This window comes from Somniosus microcephalus, unplaced genomic scaffold (assembly GCF_052327205.1).
Source record: "Somniosus microcephalus isolate GS21.2 unplaced genomic scaffold, FLI_Smic_1.0 unresolved_chr3, whole genome shotgun sequence".
Lineage (NCBI taxonomy): Eukaryota > Metazoa > Chordata > Chondrichthyes > Squaliformes > Somniosidae > Somniosus > Somniosus microcephalus.
The window spans coordinates 67,060,376-67,077,004 of NW_028225181.1; the positions used below are offsets into that span (position 1 = coordinate 67,060,376).

The 16,629-nt window shown below is 47.6% G+C and overlaps 1 protein-coding gene and 1 pseudogene across 1 annotated transcript; one reads left to right on the forward strand and one right to left on the reverse strand.

Moving 5' to 3' along the window:
• Positions 1 to 3,828: 3,828 nt before the first annotated feature.
• LOC147091832 (histone H2B type 1-A-like) lies at positions 3,829 to 4,244 on the reverse strand (annotated as a pseudogene).
• An 8,860-nt stretch (positions 4,245 to 13,104) lies between these two features.
• Positions 13,105 to 13,416, forward strand: LOC147091833 (histone H4-like). Its single transcript, XM_085976628.1, has one exon. It carries the CDS (start codon positions 13,105 to 13,107, stop codon positions 13,414 to 13,416), a length of 312 nt encoding a protein of 103 aa, XP_085832754.1.
• The last annotated feature ends 3,213 nt before the right edge of the window (positions 13,417 to 16,629 follow it).

The window sequence follows — 16,629 nt, forward strand, 5'->3', positions numbered from 1 at the left end:
GAATGGCCAACTCCTGTTCCTATGTCACCAACATTTCACAACTCAGCCAACACCACCTAAAACAGATTGTCTGGCTGTTCCTTCATTGAAGAGTAATCTTAGGTTGTCAGGTGTTTTGGGATGTCCAGAGGATTTGAAAGGCACTATATAAATTGAAGTCGTGGCATGGGAGAGCTTGTAAACACCCGAGGGGTTTTGAATTCACAGGAGAGCGGATGTTTGAGAAGACCACATCCTATCAATAGCGATAATCAGAGGGCTGCCTACCGCAAGTTTGGGCAGAGATCATGCACATTAGATCTGCGGCCGCCGTGCCCAAGAAGACCCAACAGGCAATAAGCAGCATTTTCATTTCAATGCGTTGATGCAGCAGGTCATGTCATTTAGATGTCGATGCTATTTTGTGGCCTTTGCCCCGTAGGTTCTATTAATTTCGGCCATGGTCGCGGAGCTGTACTTTTCAAAATAAACATTTGAAAGGATCACCTGCAACTTCCATTCTCAAGCGTTGTGTTGAATGTTGCTGATAGGTTGTGGGGCTACTCATCGATCTGGGTCTGCACAATCACACACTGGTTCTTGGTGACCAAATTCTATTACCTGGGATGTTGGGAAGTCCCAACATTTCACCAGTACGTTGGAGACCACATTCTAAAATTCCATGTGTTTATCAGTGGGGCCACCTGGTTTATGGTGCCTGAATTTTAGTACCACGTTTTGTAGGAATTACGCCAGCGTTTTGGAGGTTGTATTCTGCGATACCATCCATTTTTTTACATTATAAAAATGTAAATTGGTGGTCTTGACAAAGACAATCTCAGCTCGGCTATTAAAAGTGTATCGGAAGCACACAATGGAAGCGAAAATAGCTCATTATTGTTGTTTCAACGTTGATTCTTACACATTCACGTGGCGAAGACGACTTACCTACCGAAATCGTGTCACTAACTAACAGAATTTAAATGCTATCTACAAGGCATCGCCACAACCGCAGGAGTTCATAAAGACGTTTGTAGTTTCACGATATGCCCATTGCAATAAATACTTGCAGTAACAATCATCAGCTGCACGGCAGGATTTGATTTCAACCATTTATAATTTTCAGATAGTCTCATTGCTGAAGCAAGAAATATAACAAAATGAACAATTTGAGGCAAAAGCTGCGGTTGCGGAGCTGGCTGAGGACTGTTGAAAGTGGTGCCCAGGCTGAGGACTCCTGGTCTTCCGATTCTCCCGCCCTACAATCTATCACAGCTCTGCTGCTGTCAATTTAACCACCTTTAAAATAGGGGTTAAAAACCAATATTGGTTCATGTATTATATTATTCCTGGAAGGTATACTTCAGGAATTAAAACTCAATCGAATTTTTAATAATTTCCAGTATTGTAATGGGGAACTAATTGGTTTTCTATTTTTCAATAAGGATGATTTTGGTCATATACCATCGGGCCAATTGCAATGTTCCTTTATTTCACACACCCAACCCTCCGGTCCGGCTCTTTGTGAATGTTTTTTGTGGCTCTGAAAAGAGCTGTTTGATATTGAAGGTATTCATCCTCTGATTGGTCTCCCCTTCAGGAGCTGTCCTCTTGCTCTGAGCAAACTTGGCTTTCTTTCTCCGACAGGGCGGTCTCCTCCTGAGCGGGGGTTTGGTCCGCTTCCTGCTCCGGTTGTTTGGCCAGCTTGCTCGGCTTTGCACGCTGGCGTTTGCCTTTCCCTTCGGCCCTGGCCGCCTTCCTGCCCTTGGGTTTGCGGGCGGTGGCCCTCCTCGCCCCCTTCCTGGCGGCGCCCTGTTTCTTGGTCTTCCTGGGCGAGCCTCTGCTCCTGGGCGCCGCTTTCCTGACCGCACCTTGCTTCATCCTCATCCTCCTCCTCCTCCTCTGCCTGGCGGCGGCGGCGGCGGCGGGCTCCCTCTTGGGTTTCTCCTCCTCCTCCCGGCCGCCCCACCTCTTGCTGAGCCTGAAGGAGCCCGAGGCACCGGTGCCGGTGGGCTGCAGCAGTGAGCCTTTGGTCACCAGGCTCCGGGCCGCCTGGTGGACCCGCCAGTTGTTTCTGGCCGCGGCCCGAGAGGAACTTCTTGAGAGCCGAGAGCCCGAGCCCCCGGCACTCCTTGGTGGCCGCCACCGCCTCCAGGATCAGCTGGGACATGGTGGCGCTGGGTCTCCTGGCCGGGGGCGCAGTCCTGGTCTTCCTCCTGGTGTTCCTGGCAGGGAGAGTGTCGGCCATGGCTTGGGCTGGGAACTTCTCTCTCTCTCTCTATCTGAGTGTGTGTTGGGGAACGAAGTGTTTCCAGCAGCCGGCGCTATTTAACCAGGCGAACCGGACGCTGCACAGCCAAAGGTCTCATCTCCTGAAAAATGCCCGCCAACAAAACACAAAACAAAGTCGTCTTCTTTCCAAAGCGTGTATCACCTCAGAGCGAATATATATCCCCAGAGACATTCTCTCTCGCTCCATCATCTGACCATCATCAAAGACCCTACCTACCCCAGCCACAGTCTGTTCGCCCCCCTGCCATCTGGGAGATGCTACAGATGCATTCGCACCCGAACGACCAGATTTAGGAACAGCTTCTTTCCCAGGGCTGTCATCCTACTGAACTCCACAAATAAACTCTAAAGCCTGCACATCTGCCAATGCACTTTAATTATGTTTATGTTTATGTATTACAAGCCAAATGAATGTTAAATGTCTTAATCTAAATGTACACTCTCAGGAGCCGCAAGCCTACATTTCGTTGTACTGCACTTGTGCACTAACAATGACAATAAAGTTGATTATTATTATTATTAAGTTCTTCTGAATCGTATGTTTTTTTCATGTATCTTTAGCTCAACTCTCTGTAAAGACTTGAGCATCTCTTCATCTCTTTCCCCCCGTGAAGCATCTTGGGAAGTGTTTCGACCTTAAATGTCGTTTGTAAATGCGAGTTGTGCAGATTTCTTGATCTGGGGAAATGTGTCCGTCTTATCTCCTACTCCAAGTCGCGGTCTCAATGATTTCTTGTCTCCAAGTTCTCCCCTTCCCTGTACAAAACAAAGTTCTTCCTAAACTGAAATGTGGCATCACTGAACATTAATGCTTGAGCAACCTCCTATTTCACCCCGCTTTTTTCCACAATATTGGCGGTCCAGCAACATTGATCTTCGCTGTACTCCTGGGTTTCAATATCAAGAGTAAATTCTTCAACTGGCAGGGAAGAGCCTTGGTTTCAACCGAAATCATTGTTCTCGGAGTTATTGAGCGCCCATTGCCCCCCTCCCCATGAATTCCCCAATCTCTTCAGGGACTTATACCCAAAAGTAAGAAATGCGAAATAAAACAGCTTTCATAAATAGAACGCACCACATGTAGATGGATGAACCGGACAATTAATTTGGCAATTCATTGCATTAACATACAGCCTAACAGAAGTATTTGTTCAGGGGTCTCGGTTTTGTTTTATAGTTGGGGAAACACTGTGTGTATGTAGATAAACCTGTATAATCCCCTTTTAACTGCTGTATTCCCCTCCCCCCGCAAGACAGTTGCAAGCTGAGAGGAATAAGGCATGTTCAGACTTGCCTGCTGCTGAGAGAAGGAAAACCAATCAGGTTCCAGCAGGTGACCAATCCGTGAGTCATCACAGGTTCGCGGGCTTTACGAATTCAGTACTGTATTGTGAGAGTTGGAGTAAAGACCTATTTCTTGTAGCTCGCTGTGTTGCCTATTTCTTTACGCGGGAGACTGTAGTCTCCCACAATAGCTCCGTTTAAAGGCTTTGCAAAGTGGCTCTTAAAAGAGCCGATTGGTGATTTATTTGCAGGTTTTATTTTGGGAGGGGGACTCTACTTGGAGCTGGTGTATTTGGTGACCGCCTTGCTCCCCTCCGAGACGGCGTGCTTGGCCAGTTCCCCCGGCAGCAGGAGGCGGACGGCGGTCTGGATCTCCCGGGAGGAGATGGTCTGACATTTGGTGTAATGGATCAGGCGGGAGGCCTCGCAGGCGATGCGCTTGAAGATGTCGGTGAGGAACGAGTTGATGACACTCATGGCCTTGGAGGAGATGCCGGTGTCGGGTCGGGGTGGACCTGCTTCAGCACCTTGTAGATGTAGATGCTGTAACTCTGCTTCCTGCTCCTCCTGTACTTCCTGTCCCCTCTCCTGGTCATTTTCATGGCGGTTTTCTTCGAGCCCTTCTTGGAGACGGCGCCCTTGGCACCGGCTGTGGTGGAACTGGTGGAAACAGCAGCAGCAGTCGGCATGACAAGCCCTTCAATTCCTTCTCCACGGCGACTGGTTAATAAAAACACAAAGCAACATCGAAATGGAGCCCGCAACCCCTCCTTTATATACACTGCTTTATGCAAATGAAGGATTACAAATTGTCTATTCCAATTGGCTGATCCTTGACACACCACATGTTCAGGCTGCACAATTCCCCAGAAGCCGCTGCCACGCAAGGAATGGGGAAACCTTAATTTGCTGGAGCAAAATCCCGAAGCTATATATATATATATAAAATCTCATACTCTCATGTGACACATCCACAGTAAATGTCTGATGCGAAATATATTCATTCGAGCCACAACAATTCTGGAACTCCCCATAATATACAAGTTAGACGGGTCCCAGAAACTACAAAAGAGATTGTCTAAGAAAAAAATATATGCGCTTAATCGCTTCTGTTTAAGAAAGGCCACTGCAATATTAGCTATTTACTGAAACCCTTATGGCATAGTACACAAATGCTGAACCTGAGGCAATTTATTTGGTATTTTAAAAGATTCTCGGGATGTAGGCATCGCTGGCAAGGCCAGCATTTATTGTCCATCCCTAATTGCCCTTGAGAAGGTGGTGGTGAGCCGCCCCCTTGAACCGCTGCATTCTTCAAACCTTCAACCCCTCCCTCTCCCTAGGCGGCTGCATCCCATTTGGTTGCATTCTTCAAACCTACAACCCCTCTTTCACCCGAGGCGGTGCATCCATTACATTAACCATGCGAACTAAACTTTGAATTCGGGTTTGCCTCACACCGATTACTCCATTCCGCGACCGGTGGGCGCCGTGGGGACTGGAGTGCATTATCAACCCGGACAATCAAATTTTTATTTAATTTGTTAAGTTTTATTTAAAGTTGTATTAATTTACAGACATTTTGTTTAAGTACCCAATCAAAAGAGTACACCGATTACTCCTCGGATAACGAAGCAGTCCCTGCCCGCCTGCAGCAAGACCCGGACAACATTCAGGATTGGGCTGATAATTGACAAGTGCCAGACAATGACCAGCTCCAACAAGAGAGAGAGCCTAGCCACCTCCCCTTGACATGCAATGGGATTGCATTCTTCAAACCTACAACCCAACACCCACCTCCCCTCCCTGGGCAGGTGCATCAAATTTGGTTGCATTCTTCAAACTTTCAATCCCTCCCTCCCTGGGCGGGTGCATCCGATCTGGTTGCGCTCTTCAAACTTTGAATTCGGGCTTGTCTTACACCAATTACTCCTCAGGCAATGAAGCAGTCCTTGCCCGCATGCAGCAAGACCTGGACAGCATTCAGGCTTCGGCTGATAAGTGGCTAGTAACATTCGCAACTCACAAGTGCCAGGCAATGACCATTTCCAACAAGAGAGAGTCCAGCCACCTCCATTTATCTGCCCATTCTGCAAGCCTGTTTATATCTTCCTGTGTTTTGGTGTAGCTCCCCACATTATTAGCTCTACCCCCCCCCCCAAACCTCACCCCAATTTGGTATCAAATTGATCGATTTTTGTTAGGCAAAGTTATTAAGGGTCACGGGAACAAGGTTGGTAGATGGGTTTGAAATACAGATCATCCATGATCTCATTGAATGGTGGAACAGGCTCGAGGGGCTGAATGGCCTCCTCCTGTTCCTATATGCCAATCAGCAAATTTCGACACTAGATCTCCGATTTCTGAGTCTAAATCATTTATATATATATATGGGGAACAATGGTGGTCCCTGTAGGACACCACTTCCCATTTTCTGCCAGTCCATGAAACGTCCATTAACTTCTATCCTCTGTTTTATAGCCATCTTTGCTAAAATCACCAATGTTTAGAACGTAAAGGAGACTGGGGAAATTGTCCAATTTTGCATTTTTAGATTCATTATAGATTTTCTTGACTACATAAGACCAGGTTAAAATTTGGTCACAAACCAGTACAATGGAAGGATATGCTTTTTGTTCCAGTTTCTGCCATTGGAGCTTTTGCCCTGCCAAGCACTACCCCTGGGCACTGAAGAAAGCAACCTGGCCTGTTTGTCCAGTTCTCCCCAGGCTGAAGATGCACTCAGTCTTGATCTCCCTGGACAGAATGGTTGAGCGTTCGGTATAACAGGCCTAACGAAAAGCCTTGTTTGTGACAAGTTAAAAAAAAACATGTGATTAAGTAAAGAAAGATTGCATTTATATAGCGCCTTTCATGACCTCAAGATGTCCCAAAGCTCTTTGCAGCTAATGAAATACTTTTGAAGTGTAGTTACTGTTGCAGTGTAGGAAATGCAGCAGCCAATTTGCGCACAGCAAGCTCCCACAAATGGGCAATGTGATAAAGACCAGATAATCTGTTTTTGTTATGTTGATTGAGGGTTTAATATTGGCCAGGACACCGGGGATAACTCCTCTGCTCTTGTTCGAAATCGTGGCCCTTGGGATGTATTTGCATCCACCTGAGAGAGCAGACGGGGCCTCGGTTTAACGTCTCATCCGAAAGACTGCACCTCCGACAGTGCAGCGCTCCCTCAGCACTGCACTGGAGTGTCAGCCTAGATTGTGTGCTGATGTTTCTGGAGTGGGGACTCTGAACCCACAACCTTCTGATTCAAGAGGCAAGGGTGCTACCCACAGAGCCACAGCTGAAAGCAGGTCCCTCTCACAAATCACCCCTGCCCTTGCTGACCTACTTTGGCTCCTGGCTCCCTAACACCTCCAATTTAAAAGAAAAGAAATGTTGTATATTAATGCAAGAGGCTTTCAAAACAATAAAAATAAATTCAAGATTCCCATGGATTTGGAAGAAATTTCTAACTTAGGAGTGAACCTGCGTTGTTAGTTCATAAATGTTATAAGGCTCAGTCTGGGGGTTGAATCTGGCAAGACTTCCTGTTATAGAAGTCATCCAATTTTCACTACATTAATTCAATGGAATGAAAATTGGGCGGTTTATTTAAAGGGCAGCCGATCCACAACACCCATTTTACACCTGAGTGCTAAGGTGAAAATCTACCCCCTGGGTTTCTCCCCTTAGTCTCCATCACGAATATCACCTACTTCCACCCCTGTGGCATCGCCTGCCTCCGCCCCTGCCTCAGACCATTTGCTGCTGAAAGTCACATCCATGCCTTTGTCGCCCCCCCAGGCACGGCTATTCCAATGCTCTCCTGGGCAGCCTCCCTTCCTTCATCCTCGGCAAACTTCAGCTTATCCAAGACTCTGCCGCCCGTATCCTATCCCGCACCAGGTCCCGCTCACAAATCACCCATGCTCTTGTCGGCCGACATTGGCTCCTGGTTCTCTACCGCTTCCAATTTCACAGGAAAGAAAGGAATATGCTGCATATTAACTTAAGAGGTGCACAAAACAACAACAATGTAGCAAAACGTCCCAAGGTGCTTCACAGGAGCGATTATCAACCAGAACTTGACACCGAGCCACAAAAGGAGAGATTAGGGTGGATGACCAAAAGCTTGGTCAAAGAGGGAGGTTTTTTGGAGTGTCTTAAAGGAGGAAAGAGAGGTAGAGAGATGGAGAGGTTTAGGGAAAAAATGGAAAACAATTACTGAGAAATAGACCAGAAAATATTAATCTTGCATCCATAGACCTTCCTGTCTAGCAAAGATTGATTAGTATTGTAAAGCATAGTAATCACATGCAATTGGAAATATGGGGAGATGGAGTAACATTTCTATTAGGAATGATTCCTAGTAGTCTTGTCTGTATATTGGCAAGTGGCTGTTTATTCTGTCATTTGCTCTTCTGATTAATTTTTGTGCTGGTAAAGCTGCTGATGGACAACGCACATACAGTGGCCCTTGCATTCTGAAACCCCTGGAGCTACTTTCTAAAGCAAAGGTTTCACCTCAGATCACAATTGGGATTTCACTGATTGCTGGTAGGTGCTCAAGTCTGAGGGTCAGGAGGACTCGGAGAGTAGCCATCTCCCAGTCATTATTATATTAAACCTTTGTGCTTATCAGTGATTACAACACTCTGTGAAAGAGGTGTCTAGGCTGCCTTCATCCAGGTTGCATCTAACTGAAGGCATCTCCCCACCCCCACCCTCCACCCCTGTTAACTTGTGAAAACCCGGTGTGGTGTAATAAGCCTTATAAGTATATACCTTATTCTACCTGTGTATTGTTTCCTATTGTAATCTATTGTAACCCTGCTGTTTTCTTGGTTGGCCAGGAATGCCGATGTACTGTACACCACTCTGCTGTGCCATTGATTGTCCTGATCTGTTACTTCGCCCCTGGCTCCGTCTCCTAGTTCACTTCTGAGAAGCTGGTCAGAAGGCTAACATGTGTGTTCTGTTCTGTCCAGTTCTAAGCTATTAAAAGCCAACTGTTTGAGTTATAACTACCAGTCTCTGTAGCTATTTAAGGTATATCAATTTTAATAGCTTATTACTTCCAGGGATGGACAGACTCCTGAAGCCGGAGCGTCTAGACAGTGATCCACATTCGGCGGATGCATCGAAGAAATTCGCACATTGGCTCCGGTGTTTCGAACATTTCATTGCATCGCTCGATGATGGGGCCAACAAACTGGGCCTACTGACTAACCTAGTAAGTCATCGGACTTACTTGCTAATCGAGGATGCTTCTACATACGAGGATGCACTCGCGACTCTCAAGGCCCAATACCTGAAGCCTGTTAATGAAGTGTATGCCAGGCATCTCTTGGCTACCCGCAGGCAACTACCGGAGGAATCGCTGGATGATTTTCTACAGAATCTAAAGGCCCTGGCGAAGGACTGCAACTACAAGGCCGTGACGGCCATTTTGTACCAGGAAGAAGCGGTTCGCGATTCGTTTATATCGGGCCTTCGATCGAATTACATTAGGCAGAGGTTGCTTGAAAGGGACACTCTGGATCTAAAGACGGCCGTGGCTACAGCTCGATCACTGGATGTGGCGCAGAAGAACTCCGAGACCTATGCGTCAGGCCATGCGGCCCTCTCAGCCTCGTGCGCGCCGAGCGAGGAGGCGCCATCCTCTCTGCCTGGGCCTCGGACCAGCCCTACACCACGGGAGTTTCCACCCAGCCCCACCACTGCAGCGATGTCCCACGGACCAAGATGCTACTTCTGCGGCCAGCTCAAGCACCCCAGACACCGATGTCCTGCGAGAGACGCCACATGTTTCAAGTGCAAGAAACGGGGACATTTCAGCAAGGTATGTAAGGGGAATCCCGTACCTGATACAGTCTCCGCGGCCCTACACGTGGTCCCAGAATTTGATACCATCTCAGCGGCCGCCTATGTATCTACGATAGCCTCAGTCATGGTTGACCAGTCCAGACCGCATCCACTATCAAAGTCTATGATGGACGTTAAGGTAAACGGACACCCGACGAAGTGTTTAATCGATTGCGGGAGTACTGAGAGTTTTATTCACCCTAGCCTCATCAAACCGTACTCACTAAAGGTGTACCCTACCCGGAGCAAAATCGCAATGGCATCTAAGTCCCTCACTTCGGAGGTAATTGGTTTCTGTAAAGTAACACTGACTGTTAAGGGCACAGAGTATAAAGATTTTAAACTCCTTGTGTTGCTGCAGCTCTGTGTGAAACTAATTCTAGGCCTAGATTTCCAGTGCCACCACGAGAGCGTCACACTTGCATATGGTGGATCCCAACCCCCGCTCACAGTTTGTGGCCTCTCCACTTTAAAGATAAGCCTGCCATCCCTGTTTGCGAACCTCGCCCCAAACTGTAGACCTATCACGACCAAAAGTCGACGGTACAGTTCGGAAGATAAAAAATTTATAAAAGAAGAAGTAGGAAGGCTACAGCAGGAGGGTATCATCGAAAATAGTAATAGCCCGTGGCGTGCTCAGGTAGTGGTGGTTAAAACTAACGAAAAGAAACGGCTCGTGGTCGACTACAGCCAGACCATCAACATATATACGCAACTAGACGCTTATCCCTTGCCTCGCATCTCTGAGATGGTGAACCAGATTGCCCAGTATCGTGTGTTTTCCACTATTGACTTAAAGTCTGCCTATCACCAGCTCCCCATAAAAGTAGATGACTGTCCTTATACGGCTTTTGAAGCAAATGGGCGCCTGTACCAATTCCTTAGGGTACCCTTCGGGGTCACGAATGAAGTTTCTGTTTTCCAACGGGAAATGGACCGTATGGTAGATGAGAATGCGTTGGAGGCAACATTTTCGTACCTGGACAATGTTACTATCTGTGGACGCGACCAACAGGAGCATGACCGGAATCTCGCTAAATTTCTAGACACTGCCCAAAAGCTAAACCTGACCTATAACGAGCACAAATGTACTTTCAACACTACTCGTCTGTGTATTCTCGGCTGTGTGGTAGAGAATGGGGTAATCGGGCCAGACCCTGAATGATTACGCCCGCTTAAAGAACTACCACTGCCACATAACCCTAAGGCCTTAAGAAGGTGTCTGGGATTCTTCTCTTATTATGCTCAGTGGGTGGCCAACTATTTGGACAAAGCCCGAGCCCTTATCAAGTCGACGTCCTTCCCTCTATCAGTAGAAGTGCAGGAGGCATTCAACAACATCAAACGGGACATTGAAAAGGCCGTGGTATGTGCTGTAGATGAGAGGATACCCTTCCAGGTAGAGAGATGCTTCTGATTTCGCATTGGCTGCAACCCTCAACCAGGCCGGGAGACCGGTAGCCTTCTTTTCCCGTACACTACAGGGTCCTGAAGTCAGGCATTCTTCCGTTGAGAAGGAAGCACAAGCAATTATCGAGGCGGTCAGACATTGGAGACATTATCTCGCTGGCAAACGTTTCACACTCCTCACTGACCAGTGGTCTGTGGCCTTCATGTTTAACATGAAGCAGAGAGGCAAGATAAAAAATGACAAGATCCTAAGATGGCGGATAGAACTGTCCACTTACGACTACGATATTATGTACAGGCCAGGAGCACTGAACGAGCCACCCGATGCCCTATCTCGAGGGGTATGTGCCAGCCTTAGTACTGACAAGCTCCAAAGTCTCCACGACGCACTCTGCCACCCAGGAATCACCCGATTGAATCACTTCATCAAGTCTCGCAACTTACCCTACTCCATTGAGGAGGTCCGAATGATGACCAGAGCCTGCCGCATTTGCGCGGAATGCAAAGCCCGCTTCTACAGGCCCGAACAAGCTCACCTCATCAAGGCAACTCGGCCATTCAAGCGCCTAAGCCTTGATTTCAAAGGTCCTCTCCCATCGGTTGATCGTAATGTCTATTTCCTCAATGTTATAGACGAATACTCTCGTTTCCCCTTTGCCATTCCCTGCCCGGACATGACCAGTGCTACGGTAATCAAAAGCCTCTGCAACTTATTCTGTCTGTTCGGTATGCCCAACTATATCCATAGCGACAGAGGGACATCGTTTATGAGTGATGAGTTACGCCGGTTCTTACTATCAAAAGGGATTGCTACTAGTAGAACCACTAGCTACAACCTCCGGGGCAATGGGCAGGTTGAGAGGGAGAATGCGACAGTGTGGAAGGCAGTCGTTCTGTCTTTAAAATCGAAAGGCCTACTGACCTCTCGCTGGCAGGAAGTTCTTCCCGATGTACTGCATTCCATAAGGTCTCTGCTGTGCACCACAACGAATGCTACTCCTCATGAGAGGATGTTCGGTTTCCCCAGGAAATCTTCCTCAGGTATTTCACTACCCGGGTGGTTGATGTCCCCGGGCACTGTACTGCTACGAAAACATGTGAGAGGTCACAGGACTGATCCCCTAGTGGAGGAAGTGCAGCTCCTCCACACCAATCCTCAGTATGCATATATTCAATACCCTGATGGACGTGAGGATACTGTTTCAATAAAGGACCTGGCTCCGGCAGGAGAAGAGAGAGAGAGCGATGCTGCTAGCGAAGATGCGGGTGTGGAGCACCGTGATGCGCCGCCTGTGGGGGTGGGATGCCCAGAGGTACAAGACGTACAAAACGTCATTTTGGAAAACCCAGCAGACGCCGGGACGGCGGAGGAACCTGAGCAAGTCCCCCAAGAGGTTCCTCGGCCGACGCTACGTCGCTCACTACGAACTGTAAAACCCCCGGTCAGACTTAACTTATAGGAGGGGTGAATGTGGTGAAATAAGTCTTATAAGTATATACCTTATTCTACCTGTGTATTGTTTCCTATTGTAATCTATTGTAACCCTGCTGTTTTCTTGGTTGGCCAGGAATGCTGATGTACTGTATACCACTCTGCTGTGCCATTGATTGTCCTGATCTGTTACTTCGCCCCTGGCTCCGCCTCCTAGTTCACTTCTGAGAAGCTGGTCAGAAGGCTAACATGTGTGTTCTGTTCTGTCCAGTTCTAAGCTATTAAAAGCCAACTGTTTGAGTTATAACTACCAGTCTCTGCAGCTATTTAAGGTATATCACCCGGGTGAACTGGAAACACCCCACAAAGGCGGAGGGTGGGGGGAGGGAAGCAGTGGTACAATGGAAAAGTCGTCTGCTGGAAGGTCCGAAACATGTAATGGGAGAGAAAAACTGGGAAGGACTTCAATAAATCACAGCTGAAGGAGACAAAACTGTGTCCAAAACAAGGTCTGGCACAAGGAAGATCGATTCTATTTCTCTCTCTCTCTCTCCACAGGTGCTGCCCAACCTGCTGCGTATATTCCGTGCAGTTTCTGTTTTTATTTCAGGTTTGACAGCATTCGCAGTATTTTGCTTATCTCCCCCATGGGTGCAGTTCAATATCGGCTACTTGAGAAGGAACCAGGAGTCCTCATTTTCATCCTGACTCCGCCCATTTATGGGTTTCCAACCTGGTCCGCCAGCATTGTATAAAAGGAGTGTGCGGCGCCGAAAACTCTTCTTCCCAATTCAATTACTGGGGTTGTTTCTTTTGCAATAGCTTAAGCTTCCATTATGACCGGCAGAGGGAAAGGGGGTAAGGGGCTGGGGCAAGGCGGAGTCAAGCGGCACAGCAAAGTCCTTCGTGACAACATCCAGGGCATCAACAAGCCCACCATCCGCCGCCTGGCTCGGCGAGGTGGCGTCAAGCGCATCTCCGGTCTCATTTACGAAGAGACCTGGGGTGTGCTGAAGGTCTCCCTGGAGAACATCATCAGAGGCTCGGTCACCTACACGGAACACGCGAAGCGCAGGGCGGTTACTGCCCTGGGCGTGGTGTACGCGCTGAAACACCAGGGGCGGACACTCTATGGATTCGGCGGTTGAAGAGATTAAAATAAAATTATGGATCTGAACCAAAGAAAAAAGGCTCTTTTAATAGCCACCCATTCAATCGACAAGAGGGCTGTGAAATGTAAAAATTCTGGTAAACCTCACTGCGAGATTTGACAATGAGGGGCGTGGCAGGAGTAGGCACAGATAAGAACATAAGAAACAGGAACAGGAGTCGGCCATTTGGCCCTTCGAGCCTGCTCTGCCACCTCATCTACACTTTCCTGAACTATCCCCTGATGCCCTTAATATTAAAAAATCTATTTCTCTGTCTTGAATATACTCAATGACTGAGCCTCCTTAGCCCTCTGGGGTAGAGAATTCCAAAGTTTCACAACCCTCTAGTGAAGACATTTCTCACCTCCATCCTAAATGGCCGACCCCTTATTTTGAGACTAAGCCCTGGTTCTAGACTCCCCAGCCAGGGGAAACATCCTCCCTGCATCTACCCTGTCAAGCCCTGTAAGACTTGTGTATGTTTCAATGAGATCACCTCTCAATCTTCTAAACTCTAGAGAATATAGGCCTAGTCTACTCAATCTCTCCTCAAAGGACAATCTCCCCATCCCAGGAACCAGTCTGCTGAACGTTTGTTGCACTCCCTTTATGGCAAGTATATCCTTCCTTAGGTAAGGAGACCAAAACTGTACACAATACCCCAGGTGTGGCCTCACCAGGGCCCTATGTAATTGCAGTAAGACTTCTTTACTCTTATACACAAATCCTCTTGTAATAAAGGCCAACATAGCATTTGCTTTCCTAATTGTACCTGCATGTTAACTTGGAGTGATTCATGTACAAGGACACCCAGGCCCCTCTGAACACCAGCATTTCCCAATCTCTCACCAATTAAAAAATACTCTGCTTTTCTATTTTTCCTACCAAAGTGGATAACTTCACATTTCTCCGCATTATATTCCAGTTGCCATGTTCTTGCCCACTCACTTAGCCTGTCTATATCCCCTTGACACCTCTTTGCATCCTCCTCACAACTTACATTCCCACCCAGCTTTGTGTCATCAGCAAACTTGGATATATTGGAGAAGGGAGTTGTTGCTCGGGGTCCTGCTGTATCCTTGCCATCCTACTGAGCCAGAGAGTGCCATCTCAGGCAGCCGCTGCAGTGTTAGATGTGGCATTAACAGGGCAATCTTATGGCCCAGCAGAAGGAGGTAAAGAGTCATCTGTATCCAAGTAAACATTCAGTCACGTCCATCAGGTTGCTTACATTAGGTAGTTGGAGATGCGCTGGACACAGAGAAACAGTGGGATAAAGAGGCATTAATTCATAATGAATCCTGCACTGTTTATTGGAATCACGTTTTCACTCTTACTGGGGCCCATTTCTGTAGCAGGAAATGAATGGGATTGATAGGTTTGATGGCCGGGGTTGGGTAGAGCATAATGGTGTGGATGGGTTTGGTGCATCAGTTTCGTTGGGAACATGAGTTCAGCAATGCTGGTGTTGAAGTGACCTTTGAATGTCTAATTGAAATGGTTGTCCATTAGAAGTTGCTGGGCTTGTCTTCCTTGCCGCCAGCCTGGTGGAGCAGCCAGCCGTGAGCTCAGCCTCTGTCGATCCTGACTGTCCTTCCTGTCCCAACTACTGCATGGTGACGTGTCTTCTGAGAGCATAATTATGCACTGTGCAGCATACCACTATAATGGATACCTTTCTAGCGCTGTGCAATAGGACAGCCCCCACCCTCCACCCTCCCAGACCTGTTCAAGCAGCAGAATCTTTGCTTCAGCGTGACTATGGTATGTTTTATGTGTATCTTTGTCAAAGAATGTGCCTCTTTATATTTGATTTCAGGCGTGGTTTATGGATGGAATATCGAGTCATGCTGCTAACGATAATCCCAGGTCTCCATGATCCATCTGCCTGGTCTAGGTATTCCAACAACAACTTGCATTCATATAGTGCCTTTAATGTAGTAAAATGTCCTAAGACGTTTCACAGGAGAGTAATCAGACAAACATTGACACCGAGCCACATCGGGAGATATTAGGGCAGAAAGACAGAGGTTTTAAGGAGCGTTTTAAAGGTGGAGAGAGAGAGGTAGAGAGGATTTAATTCCATTAAATAACGGTAGAAACATAGAAAAAACATAGAAACATAGAAGGTAGGAGCAGGAGTAGGCCATTCGGCCCCTCGAGCCTGCTCCGCCATTCAATGAGATCATGGCTGATCATCCAAGCTCATTACCCTGTCCCTGCCTTCTCCCCATATCCCTTGATCCCTTTAGCCTTAAATAATATATCTAACTCTCTCTGGAATATATTTAATGAATTGGCCTCTACTGCCTTCTGTGGTGGAGAATTCCACAGGTTCACCACTCTCTGGGTGAAGAAACTCCTCCTCATCTCAGTCCTAAATGGCTTACCCCTTATCCGTAGATGGTGACCCCTGGTTCTGGACTCTCCGCCATCGGGAACAGCCTTCCTGCATCTAGTCTGTCTAGTCCTGTTAGAATTTTATAAGTTTCAATGAGATCCCCTCTCATTCTTCTAAACTCCAGCGAGGATAAGCCCAATTGACCCAATCTCTCCTCATACGTCATTCCTGCCATCCCAGGTATCAGTCTGGTGAATCTCCGCTGCACTCCCTCCATGGCAAGAACATCCTTCCTCAGATAAGGCGACCAAAACTGCACACAATACTCAAGGTGTGGTTTCACCAAGGCCCTGTACAACTGCAGCATGACATTGTTGCTCCTGTATTCGAATCCTCTCGCTATGAAGGCCAACATACCATTTGCCTTCTTAACCCTCTGCTGCACCTGCATGCTTACCTTCAACGACTGGTGCACAAGGACACCCAGGTCTCGTTGCACTTCCCCTTTTCCCAATCTATTGCCGTTCAGATAATAATCTGCCTTCCTGTTTTTGCCACCAAAGTGGATAACCTCGCATTTATCCACATTATACTGCATCTGCCATGCATCTGCCCAATCGCCCAACCTGTCCAAATCATACTGGAGTTTCTCGGCATCCTCCTCACAGCACACACGCCCACCTAGCTTTGTGTGTGTGTGGGGGAGGAGGGGGGGTGCGAGTCCATGGAGGAATTTGAAAACAAGGATGAGATTTTTTAAATCGAGGCATTGCTTAACCGGGAGCCTCTGTTGGTCAGCGAGCACAAGGGGTAATGGTTGAACGGGACTTGGTGCACGTGGGGACACGGGCAGCAGAGTTTTGGATGAC